At 38.6% G+C, this 13,924-nt stretch overlaps 1 protein-coding gene across 2 annotated transcripts in view; it reads left to right on the top strand.

Moving 5' to 3' along the window:
- Positions 1-13,924, top strand: part of slc12a2 (solute carrier family 12 member 2) — a 47,478-nt gene that overhangs the window by 19,262 nt on the left and 14,292 nt on the right. For both annotated transcript variants that reach the window (XM_058790360.1, XM_058790359.1), the window contains exons 5-17: positions 1,599-1,738; positions 1,830-1,940; positions 2,034-2,142; positions 2,675-2,799; positions 2,891-2,975; positions 3,062-3,228; positions 4,250-4,357; positions 4,476-4,599; positions 4,718-4,819; positions 9,047-9,202; positions 9,288-9,387; positions 12,844-12,955; positions 13,461-13,601. In XM_058790360.1, coding sequence (XP_058646343.1) covers positions 1,599-1,738; positions 1,830-1,940; positions 2,034-2,142; positions 2,675-2,799; positions 2,891-2,975; positions 3,062-3,228; positions 4,250-4,357; positions 4,476-4,599; positions 4,718-4,819; positions 9,047-9,202; positions 9,288-9,387; positions 12,844-12,955; positions 13,461-13,601 — 1,580 coding nt within the window. The remainder of the gene's footprint in view (positions 1-1,598; positions 1,739-1,829; positions 1,941-2,033; positions 2,143-2,674; positions 2,800-2,890; positions 2,976-3,061; positions 3,229-4,249; positions 4,358-4,475; positions 4,600-4,717; positions 4,820-9,046; positions 9,203-9,287; positions 9,388-12,843; positions 12,956-13,460; positions 13,602-13,924) is intronic.

Raw genomic sequence — 13,924 nt, 5'->3', positions numbered from 1 at the left:
ATTTACTACAACAGCAAGTTGTTGAGGTTGTAAGCACAGCTGAGGACAGGCCGAAATACCCATGATGAGGAAAGAAGAGAATATGGACAGATTCCCAAAAGAGATTTTGGTAGCATCAATTGTTACTTCTTAAAGTCATTACTTGCATGTGGTTTAACTTTAGGGTTCATGAAACGAGAGTCTGTATGTAAACCTATAGTGTAGAGTTATTGTTCCTGAGGTCTTCACAGGAGTTTCTCTCAGTTTTGGTGGCATGGTGTTTTTGAACTCCTATCTAAGTGCATCAGTGTGACACATCCAACTGTTCTAGCACTACACTAATGGCGGATGAAGGGGCAGTAAGGTACTTGGCGTAACGCTTCCAGTTCTCACAGCCTGTGGGGAAATTCAATAGAGTGTCTTAAGATCACAGTGTTTTTCTCTCAGGCAATTGTGAGGTTCGTTGGCAGTCTGGAAGTCAGAAATGGATAGCTGTCTCTCTCTACAGGCCATCATCTGAGAGCAGGGTGATGGCACTCAATAACATTTTTGTTTCAGTGTGGAAGCAAATCAATATTTTTCCATGAGCACCTCAGGCGTTAGTTATTAACCCAGTCACAGGAGGGTGTGTGTGTGTGTGTGTGTGTGTGTGTGTGTGTGTGTGTAGGATTGGGTTTGTTTGAAATCCTCAATGATATTTAGCTGTCACTGCAACTTTAGAGAACCGCTTTCTCACACTCATCAGAACATTACATTCACTACTTTACATATTTTGTATGCAGGATTTTTGATGCGTGTTTGTGCTAATGCTTCCCGTCACTGAGGTGTGTAGCCGTTAATCAGATTAGGCCTAATCTTCTCTGGTATTCCAGTCATTTATTAATACACACACACTTTTAGAAATAAGATGTAGCATTAAACATTCACTCAAGTCGATCTGTACTCGGCCTGTGCACATTCCTCCCCCCTGATTATTAGGAGAATCTGTAGACTAGGCTTGAATATGGGAGGATGTTTCAGCTGAGAGTACTTCTTTGTTATTGGTAACTTGACCCATTATGATCTTATCCACAGGGCTACCTCAGGGTTCAGTGCTGGGCCCCTTCCTCTTCTCACTATATCACTGGGACATATCATTAAAACACACGATGGATTGGTCTACTACTGCTATATCCACAACACGCACTGCTCTACTCTTTACTCCCGCTTGCCAATAGTCAAATTAGACTGCATGATTCAACATTTATTCAGAAAGCTCTCAAAATGCAGTTAACATGAAGAACAAAGACAAGGGCAGGGCCAGAATCAGTTAATGATTTGAGTTCAGTGGAAGGCTGCAGTATTTGTTAGAATCTTGCTTCCGCAGAATGAGGCCAAAGTTGCCAAATGATGAACCGCTCTTGTAAAAAATACCAAAATAACATAACTGAATGTATGAGTAATTCATGCATGTATGACCACCTTTCCCTTTCAAAAGACGTGGGTCCTAGCAATGAACTTGAATTTGTGCAAGTGTTTGTGTGCACCTGTTCATGAAAGCATGATGCAACAGGATAACGATAAATCAGCCTAGAATTGTCTTTTCAGAAAGGTGATTTGGTTTAATATCTTTTCTTCAGGTGGGGCATATTATTTAATATCTCGAAGTTTGGGCCCAGAGTTCGGCGGCTCCATTGGTCTGATTTTTGCCTTTGCCAACGCTGTGGCCGTGGCCATGTACGTCGTGGGCTTTGCAGAAACTGTAGTTGAGCTGCTCGTTGTAAGAGGCGCAATTCTGTTCTCTCATACATTATTTGCTTCAAAATCATTGTGTGTAGACTGAATAATCATATGTGTTTGTGTCCATTTAGAATTCTGATGCGCTCATGCTCGATCCGATTAATGACGTCAGGATCATTGGAACCATTACCGTCATCCTGCTGCTCGGCATCTCAGTAGCTGGAATGGAGTGGGAGGCCAAGGCAAGAGATTTAGTGTATCTTCAGTTTTCTTTGATCATCAGCCAGTGCTGACCTTATGAATTCACCATTTGTCAAAATGACTTTGTTTCACAGGCTCAAATATTCCTCTTGTTCATTTTGATCACTGCTATCTTTAACTACTTCATTGGGACCTTCATCCCTGTTGAGTCCAAGGAGAAATTTGGCTTCTTCAGTTATGATGGTAAGAATGTGCTCATCTAGACCAGCACTTATCAACCGATGGGCATCAGAAAGAAAACAGATCTTTATGTACATGATAAACTGCTATGAACTTTTTTTTGTTTTTGTTTGTTTTGGGTTTTTAAATGTAAAAGGGTGTGCGTCAAATCAAACTCTGTGTTTGATAAACATGGTTTGTGCTGAACACAGTGTTTTGTGCTGTGAATTACCCACTGGCAAGAGAATGAAACCTTAAAAATGAAAAAGATGGAAACCATGAAGCCTAGGCTTCTGAGATTTTTTCTTGGTATAATATTAAAACATTTTTATTTATCAATATATCACTTGATCGTCGCTTGATGTCCAAATGAATACTTGGGTATTTAGGAAAAACCAGTTAAGAACAATAGTTCAGGATTGTCCAAGGCCACTGGGAATGTTTTTATGTGACTTGAGTTCTGAGTTTAAAATTTGGTAGTTGTTTTCTCTTTAATCATTCCTGTTGTGCTTTCTGTTATCTAACTACATAATTATCGGACATCTTGTCTTTTTAGCGGGCATCTTGGCGGATAACTTTGGCCCAGACTTTCGAGGGCAGACGTTTTTCTCAGTTTTTTCCATCTTCTTCCCGGCTGCCACAGGCATTTTGGCTGGAGCCAACATCTCAGGAGATCTAGCAGTGAGTGTCGGCAATCCTTTCCTCAACGCATTTATTTATTCTTCGTCACAGCCTCTGCAAAGATTCTCTGTAATTGTTTAATTTCTCTAAGGATCCTCAAATGGCCATCCCAAAAGGAACGCTGTTGGCTATCCTCATAACAGGCCTCGTGTACATGGGTGTGGCCATTTCCGCAGGTAAACTCCCTCAGAATTGCATATCATTTTGATTACTGTTGTATTATTGATTGATTTGTATTATGTATTGATTGACTTGTTGAAAGGTGCTTGCATCGTGCGGGATGCTACAGGAATGGAGAGTAACGTGACTCTCAGTGGCTTAAACTGCACTGACGCGGCCTGTAAGTTCGGCTATGACTTTGCTTCCTGTAGACCTGCAGTTGATGGAGGAAAGTCTGCCTGCAAGTTCGGCCTTCACAATGATTTCCAGGTACATCATCGACAGCAGACGTGGCCTTTTCTACATTATCACTCTCTTCCAAATCCTAGTGAGCTTCCTGAGCATCATTTGAAGGCATAACGCAAAAACTCTTCCACTTGGCACACAGCAGAGACTCTGGCCAAATTAAACATTTTATTGGAATGTAATAGTTTTAATGCAAGTAGAAAACCTTTTTAATGAAGTATGCTCACTCAGGGACTTATTAAAGGTTCCCGCGGAAATTTAGTTATCAAATTTAAGGCCATAAAAAGTTTTAAATTGTACAAGAAAGTCGTAATTATGATTTTAAGAAGCCTTAAATTTGGGGACAGAAAGGCCAGAATTGCGATTATGGCTTAATTTTCAATAAGCCTGTTGTTTTTATTCAGACCAATGCGAATGTTTTTACCCTGCAAAGACGCAGAGCTGTAAACATGACCTGGTGGATCGATAAAAAGATAATGCATTATAAAAATCTAAACAGTAAAATGTATTTAATATAATAATTTATTAATAATAGTTGTTCAAATTAATATAACTAATACTTTTGACTCATCCATTTTCCTAAAAAAGGTTTAAAGGCTGAAATGTGAAGTGTATGTTTTTTTTTTTTTTTTTTACTTTTTGTTTTTGTGAAAACCTGTATCTGAACTGTAAAACTTGCTTTTTACGGTTTAATATGTTACTATATACATTGCCTTACCCCGTTCATATGGTATTGATTTTATTAGTGCAGGTGTTAAAACGTCTTAAATTTGAGCTTAAAAATCCCGCAGAAACCATGTTATTTAGTAAGATTTTACCAGAAAAATTATTTTAATTTGAAAAAAATCTTGTATAATTTTAACTGCTTTATTTTTGTGTTTGCTTGATTTTTATTTTGTTTATGCAATTCTTGTAAGTTTTTGCCATGAAAATAGCCTTAGATGCTGACATAGCTATAAAAATGAATAATAATGCTAACAGCATTAAAGACCGGACGCATCAGGATTGGAAGAGGAAGGATGTGACTGAAGGTCTTGTTCTGCAGGTCATGAGTGTGGTGTCCGGCTTCGGTCCCCTCATCACGGCGGGCATCTTCTCGGCGACCCTCTCCTCCGCCCTGGCCTCTCTCGTCAGCGCCCCCAAAGTCTTCCAGGTGGGCATCTCATCCGCTGCTTCATGTCAGAGACCGCTGTGTGTTTTAACATGTGTGGTTTCGCTCGGTGATGTCAGAACAGGTCTTGCTGGTTTGATGGATTCTTCCATTTCCTCAGGCTTTATGCAAAGACAATATCTACCCTGGGATTGCAATTTTCGGGAAGGGCTACGGCAAGAACAACGAGCCCCTGCGAGGATATTTCCTCACCTTTGGCATTGGCTTGGCCTTCATTCTCATTGGTAGGATCTCGACAAATAGAATTATTTTTAATTGGTAGAAATTGTTGTTGAATAAAACGATGGGATGGGTTGATGAGGTCACCTCGCTCTGACACATGCTTGTTTTCAATTTCTCCAGCGGAGTTGAACGTCATCGCCCCAATCATTTCCAATTTCTTCCTGGCATCGTACGCTCTCATCAACTTCTCTGTGTTTCACGCGTCGCTGGCCAATTCCCCCGGTAAGACGTTCCTCCACTTGTGCGAGTCGAGGTGTGATGAAGTCACTCTGTAGACAAGCTGGGTCACGTCTCCACAGACGAGCGCCCAAATATCATTAGTGTCAGGATGGTACGTAACACCCCAGCCCTCAGCCTTGCACGCACCTGATGAGTTCTGTGCAGAGTAGAGAGGGTGATATCTGCCACTTTCCATGACCAGGTTAAACAAAGGCCTTTGAAACTCAAGTTTTGTTCATTGGAGGTTCAGTGAAGTCAGATGCTTAACCTACAGAAATGCTGATCATCCACCAAAGGACGTGAAGCAAAGGGTTTTTCCATTTATATTGGCACAAATTTGAAACCCTCTTGCTAAATTATAAGGTTATGTCTCTAAAACCCTGATTAGTGTGGCAGTAAATATTAAATAAGCACATGAAGAAAGTCCTTGATAAAATGGGTGACTGGATTGCAGAGGCTGGCTAGTTTAGGACTGATGTGACCATGTCAAACAATTAACCATAACTTCAGCAGCAGGCTAGGATGGTTGAGCTGGGTAAATGTAGTCATCACCACAATTTGTATGAAAATGGAGAGAATGCAGTGGCTTCCCATCATGCTCGGTGGACATCTTGAGGCCCCGATGTACTCATAGCCACGTTCTTTTTCATTGTTTGAAGATGTATGAAATACCTTTGCAGCAATATACTAGATGATTATGTAAATATGTGCTATGCAATCTTCCTCTAATTTTTTTTCTTGCAAAACTGTTCTCTATTGGGCAGACATTTCAGACTCCTGAGCAAAAACATGTGTAACGTTTAACTTTAATGTGCTATTTCTATTTGATTTGACCCTTGATGTAACTAAATGTACATTTTAGGTTACCTGAGGAAACATTTTTTACAGTATAATACACTGCTGTTCAAAAGTTTGGGATCAGTCAAGCTGTTTTTTTTTAAAGAAGTGTCTTATGCTCATCAAGGCTGTATCTATTTGATTAAAAAAAAAATACTGAATATTATTTCACAAAATAATATTGTGAAATATTATTGCAATTTTAAATAAAAGTTTTCTGTTTTAATATACTTTAAAATATAATGTATTCCTCTGAAGCAAAGCTGTATTTTCAGCATCATTACTCCAGTCTTCAGTGTCACGTGATCTTCAGAAATCATTCTAATATGCTGATTTATAATCAATGTTGGAAACCTTTGTACTACTTAATATTTTTGGGACCTGTGATTTATTTTTGATGAATAAAAAGTTAAAAAGAACAATGTTTATTCAAAATAGAAATTTTGTTACAATATAAACTACTATTCAAAAGTTTGGGGTCAGTAAATTTTTTTTCTTTTTTAAAGAAATTAATACTTTTATTCAGCAAGGATGTGTTAAATGGATAAAATTAATAGTAAAGGAAATTGTAAGATAGTAAAAAAAAGATTTCAGTTTTGAATAAATGCTTTTTAACTTTTTATTAATCAAAGAATCAAAGAAAAATTCACACGTTCCATTTAAAAAAATATATATATTTATATATATATATATATATATATATATATATATATATATATATATATATATATATATATATATATATATAAGCAGCACAACAGTTTCACTGCTGTAAATCAGCATATTAGAATGATTTCTGAAGATCATGTGACACTGAAGACTGGAGTAATGATGCTGAAAATACAGCTGCGCATCACAGGAATAAATGATAGCCTGTTTTAAAGTATAGGTATTAAAATAGGAAACCAATATTTGAAATAAATACAGCCTTGATTAAAAAAAAATCCATTTAAAAAAACAAAAAACAAAAAAAACAAGGTCAATTACTTATTAGGTTTATAATATAGGCATTTTTAACATAATATAAACTCTATATCTATATATATATATATATATATCAAAACAAACTAAAGCGTTTAAACCGATATAATAGAATAGAATGGATACAATACTGTTAAGTGCTTTGACACAATCTGTATTGTTAAAAGGGGTATATAAATAAAGGTGACTTGACTTGACAGAACAAACTGAAGCAAAACTTAAACTGAGATCTGCAAGTTAAATATAAAAAAAAAAAAAGAAAAAAAAAAAAGGTGAACGTGAATTCTTAGTGGGGCTAAGAAGCTACTGATATTTCTAAAAAATGAACAGTAAACATCAGTTTACAAATGGTGAATTAATAAAAAGAAATTAAGAGCCCCGGGCCTGTATTTTAAACCTATTCTTTTTTTTTGTATAGGGTCCTTTCTTAAACAATAATAAAGCCCTATAAAATGCTCTTAATTTTTCTGGTAATCAGATGAAGGCATAAAACATTAATTTAATTTATCCTAATCAAATGAAAATTAAACCCTTTTATTTTTTGGCAAATAAAGTGCTGCACAACAGAGGTTTACTGTTAAAATGAAAAAGAAAACAAATGGGATTATTCCTTTAAAAATAAAGATTTATTAGTAGTAGTAGCATCGAGTCTTAAGACTGCTTAAGGTTAAACTAAACTTTTATTTTGACGGGTTGCCGTGAGGAACTTGCAGCTGCTGTGTATCATGTGATATGATGGTAGTTTTCTCAAATTAAACTAAAATGCTAATGAGATGACTCTCAGAGCGGCAGTGTGTTAATATCAGCATATAGTGAGACGGCAGAAGATGAAAACACCGCGAGCGTCATCCACGCTTTAGTATGTGTGGAGTAAACAAAACGCCTTATGCGTGATATCAAATGCTTCCACAGATTTATAGTATTACTATAGCATTTCACCTGAGCATTACAAGTATGGCTTTGTTCTTGGTTCTCATCAACATCCGCCATAAGCACTGAATGAATGACAGGCTTTCTTTAACATCGCATCGGTAAATAAGGCTGACATCTAGTGGAGAAGACTAATGATAAGAATCACATTAATCAGATCTTGTTTTAAATGTGTGCTGAAATAAATACCGGAAAAGATCGATTCGCCGCTTTTGAGAATCAATATCAAATCAACGTCATTTTAAAAAAACCGATTAATGGAAAAGGCAAGCACGACAGCAGTGAGAAAGCAGCAGTTCAGAACACATCTGATCCATGTGATGTTTCCACTAGATCTGCAATTCAGCACTCCAGCCACGTCACGTTTATTAATACAGCACTTCATACAGCAGATGGCTTCACAGTAGTAAATACACTTTCGGTCAGACCTACAGCTTCAGTTCGTGCTGTAAAGCAGCTCTGCAGTGTGTCCGGTCACCGTGTTCAAGTTCACCTTGAGCTTTCAGCGCACAGAAGGAACTTGGTTTTGGCCTGATTTCGTATGAAATGACGTCACACCAGTTTGTTCTTTGATTTCTCTTGAAGTATATCGGGGCCTTTAAAGTGTTTACCAAACTTTGCAAAGGAACAGTTCCTGTATAAGGAGACGTTCTTGTTTTACTGTAGAGTGTGTTAATCAGACCTTTTTCTGAATGACATCATGTTATTGACTGTATTTCTTGTTTTTAAAGTTTTCCATGTTTCTTTATTCTTTGTGTAAAGAGGTATGTTTGTTCCTCAATACCAAAGCTCTAGAAGACCAGCAGGTAGATATCTTCACTTCTGACACTTTATTACATAGTCTCTGCACACATTTGCATGAACTTAAAGGGTACGTGTAGCTCTCAATCTCAGATGTGGCTCGTTTAAAGCGCTTCTGTACCCTTTATGTCATGCAGTGTCTGTAGCATTACAAGGTAACCGTGACTCCACTAAATCCCATTACTCTAGTACATGTCCTGTGTTCAAGAAGCCTTCCTAGTCGTGGTAACCGCTCGTATGTATGCTAACTGGTGCTAACTTCATTTAATCAATTCTGTTTTCATGCTTTTGTGAAACTGACACATTTCAGCTGTGTAAACTGTTGTTGAGGACATGGAGAGGCTGTGCCACCATTAACAGTCTGGTATGAAATGTCTTGAGCAGGTTGTGGACGCTCTGATTCTGTGCGGTGCATCCCGTCACACACCCCTGTGCCGTCCTTTGTGTCCCACACCGTTACGTAACGTGGCAGAACGGCACAGTTAGCACTTTCCTACCACAAAGAACTATTGTTGATTTTATCCCAACTGTTAGTTGCTCCGTTCCAATAAGTTGGCTCCTCTTGTGGGGTGTAATTAGGGTGTTTTGACCTTTTCCTATGTTGCCAAATCCTCACCCGTACTGCTGCAGATCCCCTGCTGTTTGACGGGAGTCTCTGAGTGTTTGCTCCGTGTTTGTCAGGATGGAGGCCCAGCTTCAAATACTACAACATGTGGGCGTCTCTGGCCGGGGCCATCCTGTGTTGTGTGGTCATGTTCATCATCAACTGGTGGGCGGCCCTCCTGACCAACGTCATCGTCTTGTCCCTCTACATCTACGTCAGCTACAAGAAGCCAGGTGAACTGGACCGGACAATGAGAGAAAGCATCAGCTGTTCTTGAGCGCAGCACCAGTGCTTCATGAGATTGTTGTGGTCTTACAGATGTGAACTGGGGCTCGTCCACTCAAGCTCTGACGTATCATCAGGCCCTGACACACAGTCTGCAGCTGTGCGGAGTAGCTGACCACATCAAAACCTACAGGTAATGCAGCCTCCGTCTGTGTGTGCGCGTGTGTGTGTGTGTGTGTGTGTGTGTGTCTCTAAACATCACTCTTTCTGTGTAGTGTTTCAGGGTTTTTTAGTGTTGGCTTGTTCTGATGTGTACGTGGAGCTCATTTATTTTCACTCTCTTTATGGCTGGAATACACTCCACCACTTCTATAATCTGTAGAGAATTTCAATTTCTAGATATCATACGTTTGCTGACTTCATAAAAGGGTTACAGAGGAAAAACTGTGAATTAGACATGTGCCGGTATTCTGTAATGCGATAATGAATATGCATGATTTTGTTATTGTGGGCGCTTCAAAATACAGGGAATAATTAATTATTTATTACAAATTATTCTGAATTTATTAGAAATGATTTTGAATGCGTTTTAAGACTGTTTCCCATCAACTGGTCACAATGCACAACACCGCTGTATGCTGCGTCACAGACGCGTGTGGGCACTGATGTAAACCAGCACTGATAAAATATTTATTTCATGTTATGCACATTATATTTAATCTGCAGCAACATTGTGAGCTTTTATACGTTGAGTCACTAACTTTTAAATGCATCATTATGCAAACACATGAAGAGAGTTCTCTGCAAGACAGAACCGCGCCTGGCAGATCAGCGTGCCTCTTTATTTCTCTCCAGTAGGAAATTACATTAAACGAAATGTGAATTTTGTTAACTGATGAGATGATTGACAGGGCAGTTTAAACAGTGACAGAATGCACGTAACTAAGCAACAGAGCATCCGTTAAAGACACAGTAGTCTGTCTCAAAGCTTGCCTACTATTCTGCTACATACTCAAAAGTATGTACTTTTTCTTCACAAAAAGTAAATACTTTTAGGGCATATTATAAGTAGGTGAATTGGGACGCAGCAATTGACCTTTCGCAAAGAGCTTGATTGACAGGCGAGCTGACCAATCAGAACGCGGATATTATGTGCTGCCGCTGCTATCCACCATCTTGCCCGACAGATACAGCCTGTCTCCATAGAAATGCATGTTAAAACGGGGTAAAAAAGAGAGACTGAATTGAAACCAATATTAATTCCATAGTAATTAATAACTTCTGTAGCAAATGTAGCTATTGCTCTTTGCTAATATTGATGCATTAACTAAAGGTTAACTAATGAGATCTTACTGTAAAGTGTTACCTATTGGTCTTCATAATTCTTGCACTGTAATCCGTGTGAAATTTGTTACTTTATACATTTTTGTGTATTGCTTTATTGTATTTAAATGTTCAGTTATTTTTGCTATAAGAAAAAGTTATTAAACCTTTGACAACACTTTTTTGCAACAAAATTTCAATACCGTGATAAAAGAATTAGCAATTAATTGCAATATAAAATTTGATGCGGTCACATGCCTGCTGGGAACACACTTGACTGAGGATCAAACACCAACAGACTGTCGAGTCATTATGAACACAAAGATTTAAGCAGAAACTTATCTCATAGCTCAGATGAATGAAGCGATATGGAAGCAGAATAATGACAGTAGTTTTTGAAACATAAAGCATGCTGAATTCCACAAATCGAAAAAAAGATGCATTGCAATTAACAGTGCTTGCATTTTAATGCCTTGTATTTCCAGGGCTTGCATTTTTAGGTCCTGAAATTTAACACACTTGTTTATTTAAGCTGTGAATATTTCAATTCAAAATATTTCACACACATTTTCATAATTAAAAATTCAATAATTCATATTCACCTTCCAGAATTCACTTCCAAAATATTCAATCTGTTTAAAAATACGATGTATAATATTCGACAGGCAAATTTCAGTCATTTTATTTCACTTTCCAAATTCGCTGCCACAAATTCAGTGGTTAAAATTCAGCAGACAATTCAGCGTTGCACATCCGGGAACCGCAGGAATAGCAGTAGAGCACCGATGCATGATCTCCAGCTGATGTCCGCCGCTCACCAGCAGGTGGCGCACGCGGCTGTTGATGAAGGCCATATGTGGATCAAGTCATTTAAAAAAACTGATTTGCAGAAATGGAGCAAGCGCTAAGTAGAAGTTTTGATTATCGGGGCGGTATAAACATGTGTAAATGCTGATTGTGTGTATGTTTAATTCAACATCTTCGCTGTTTCCCGTAGCCTACATGTAAGCAGCTTTCTCTACCACAAAGGAGATTATAATGCTCTTTTACCCAACGCTGAAGTACAGAACTAACATTACATCTGAGGAAGACATATATTGCTTTCGGTTGCTTAGTTTCTGTAACTCTGTATCATGACTTGTGTGACGCTGTGCTGTAATACTGGGGTTCCCCTCATACGTCACCCTCCAGGATTCCCCAACGACGCGTAACGCGCCTCAGTGAACTAATACAGTGATATAAGACCTCAGATCTCAGAATACACTTTATTGATGATTATGCGAACTATATACAGGCATGCAAATGAGGTTAGAAGAAAGCAACGCGCTGCATTTTCGTTGCTTTCCCTTACCACTGATCTATAGAGTCGACAGTCCTACAAAGATATCAATATCACGATTAGTTTTAACAGTAAGCAACCACTTTATATCAACATAAAAAATGAGTTCAAAACCACCTAGGTGTATTGCTGCAGCAAATGTGAACCGGAGAAAGCATTGACGCGCTATCGCACCCAAGGGGCCATCTGACAATTCCACCGACTGGGTTAAAACGTCCAATGTATTTAAATTAAAATTACTTTTAACATTTAAAATAATACACTGTCAAATTTTAAAGCTTGTATTGCTGATAGTGATTTACTACAGATGAGATTTTGACAATACCTCCCTTTATTTATATATATATATATATATGTATGTACAGTACACGATTATTTATTTACACATATAAAAGATCCCTGGAAAGGTTTTTTTCATGTTCCAATGGTTGTAGTACGTTGCTAGAAACAAAACTGACTTACTACAGGTTAGATTTTGCCAATATCTCCCTTACGTTATGTACAGTACACAAATATATATATTTTAAAAACTACAGTAATTCACCAAAAGGGTTTTTCATGTTCCACAGGTTGCAGTAAGTTGTGAAATTTTGCCAGTAAATTTGCAGACGGTCCCTAAAGCAGCCAGGCGAATATCCAACCTAAAACTATAGCGCTTGGACAATGCGTGAATAATCCGAATGCAGTTGAATGAGGGAAAGAGAATAGTTCGATTAGCGCTGTCTTTGATCTTCAGTGTAAGGTCTTCTGCTGTGACGCTGATGAAGGAGATGGTGAATGTGCTCTGACTGAATCTCACGATGAGGGCAGAGCAAGCGCTGATTTCTGTGTTTCTGACAGCACCTTCCCATCAAACGCTTCGCCCTCTGCGTAATCCGGTTTTATTCTTAACATTTTTGCTTTGAAGCGGTCTAATCTGAGCTGGCGTTGTGCTCTGGACTGGACCGCTGACCCTGGAGGTCATGAGAATGTGTGTGTTTCCTCTAGGCCACAGTGTCTGGTGATGACCGGAGCTCCAAGCTCACGTCCAGCTCTTCTTCATCTGGTCCATGCCTTCACCAAGAACGTGGGTCTGATGCTGTGCGGCCACGTGCGTGTGGTGAGTACACCGTGTGTGTGTGTGTGTGTGTGCGCGCGTTTTTGTGACAAATCAGGATATAGATGTGTATAATGACGTGGGTATGACAGGTATGACTGACCCATGTCCCCACTTTTCAAAACGCTTATAAATCACTCAGAATGGAGTGTATTGAGAATCTGAAACAGCAGACAGTCTCCTGTAAGGGGTAGGTTTAGGTGTAGGGTAGGTGTAGGACAATAGCACATACAGTAAGTACAGTATAAAAACCATTACGCCTATGAAGAGTTCCCACTTTTCACAAAAACAAACGTGTGTGTGTGTGTGTGTGTGTGTGTTGTGCAGTCCCTGTTTGAATGGTGTCTGCACGCAGCTTTTATAGGAACATGTTGTTGGAGTAAAGCAGCTCGGAGGACGGTGATTAGTGTAGAATGAACCCGTCTGTGTGGACCACGCTCTTCAACATCATTTCCATTAATAAAGACTGTGAGCTGATCTCTGCACTTGTGTGTGTGTTCGTTCCCAGAGTTCCCGGCGGCCCAACTTTAAAGAGATGAACAGTGATATGTTGCGCTACCAAAGGTGGCTCCTCAACAACAACTCCAAGGCGTTTTACACTCCGGTGGTGGCTGAAGACCTTCGGCAAGGAACCCAGTACCTGCTGCAGGTGTGTGTGTGTGTGTGTGAGTGTGTGTGTGTGTGTGAGAGTGTGGGTTGTGGGGGGGTTCACAATGTTCACAAATGATCACGATTTTTATTTTTTTGTATCAGTTGATATCAATAATTATCACAATAAATGTCTAATCTTTATTTCATTCAAGTTTAAAGCCAGATTTTTGCTCCAAAGTGAAAATTGTAGAAACCAGACCACGAATTCTCCTTAAAATAAATATCTTAATAGAAAAACTTATTTCTTAGTTTTTGCATGTGATATTGTTTCAAATCAAGAAACCAATTTGTGTTGCCTGATAATATTTATATAACTTTTTT

Source organism: Onychostoma macrolepis, chromosome 10, assembly GCF_012432095.1.
Source record: "Onychostoma macrolepis isolate SWU-2019 chromosome 10, ASM1243209v1, whole genome shotgun sequence".
In the NCBI taxonomy this organism is placed as follows: Eukaryota; Metazoa; Chordata; class Actinopteri; order Cypriniformes; family Cyprinidae; genus Onychostoma; species Onychostoma macrolepis.
This window is presented reverse-complemented; position numbering and strand designations above follow the sequence as displayed.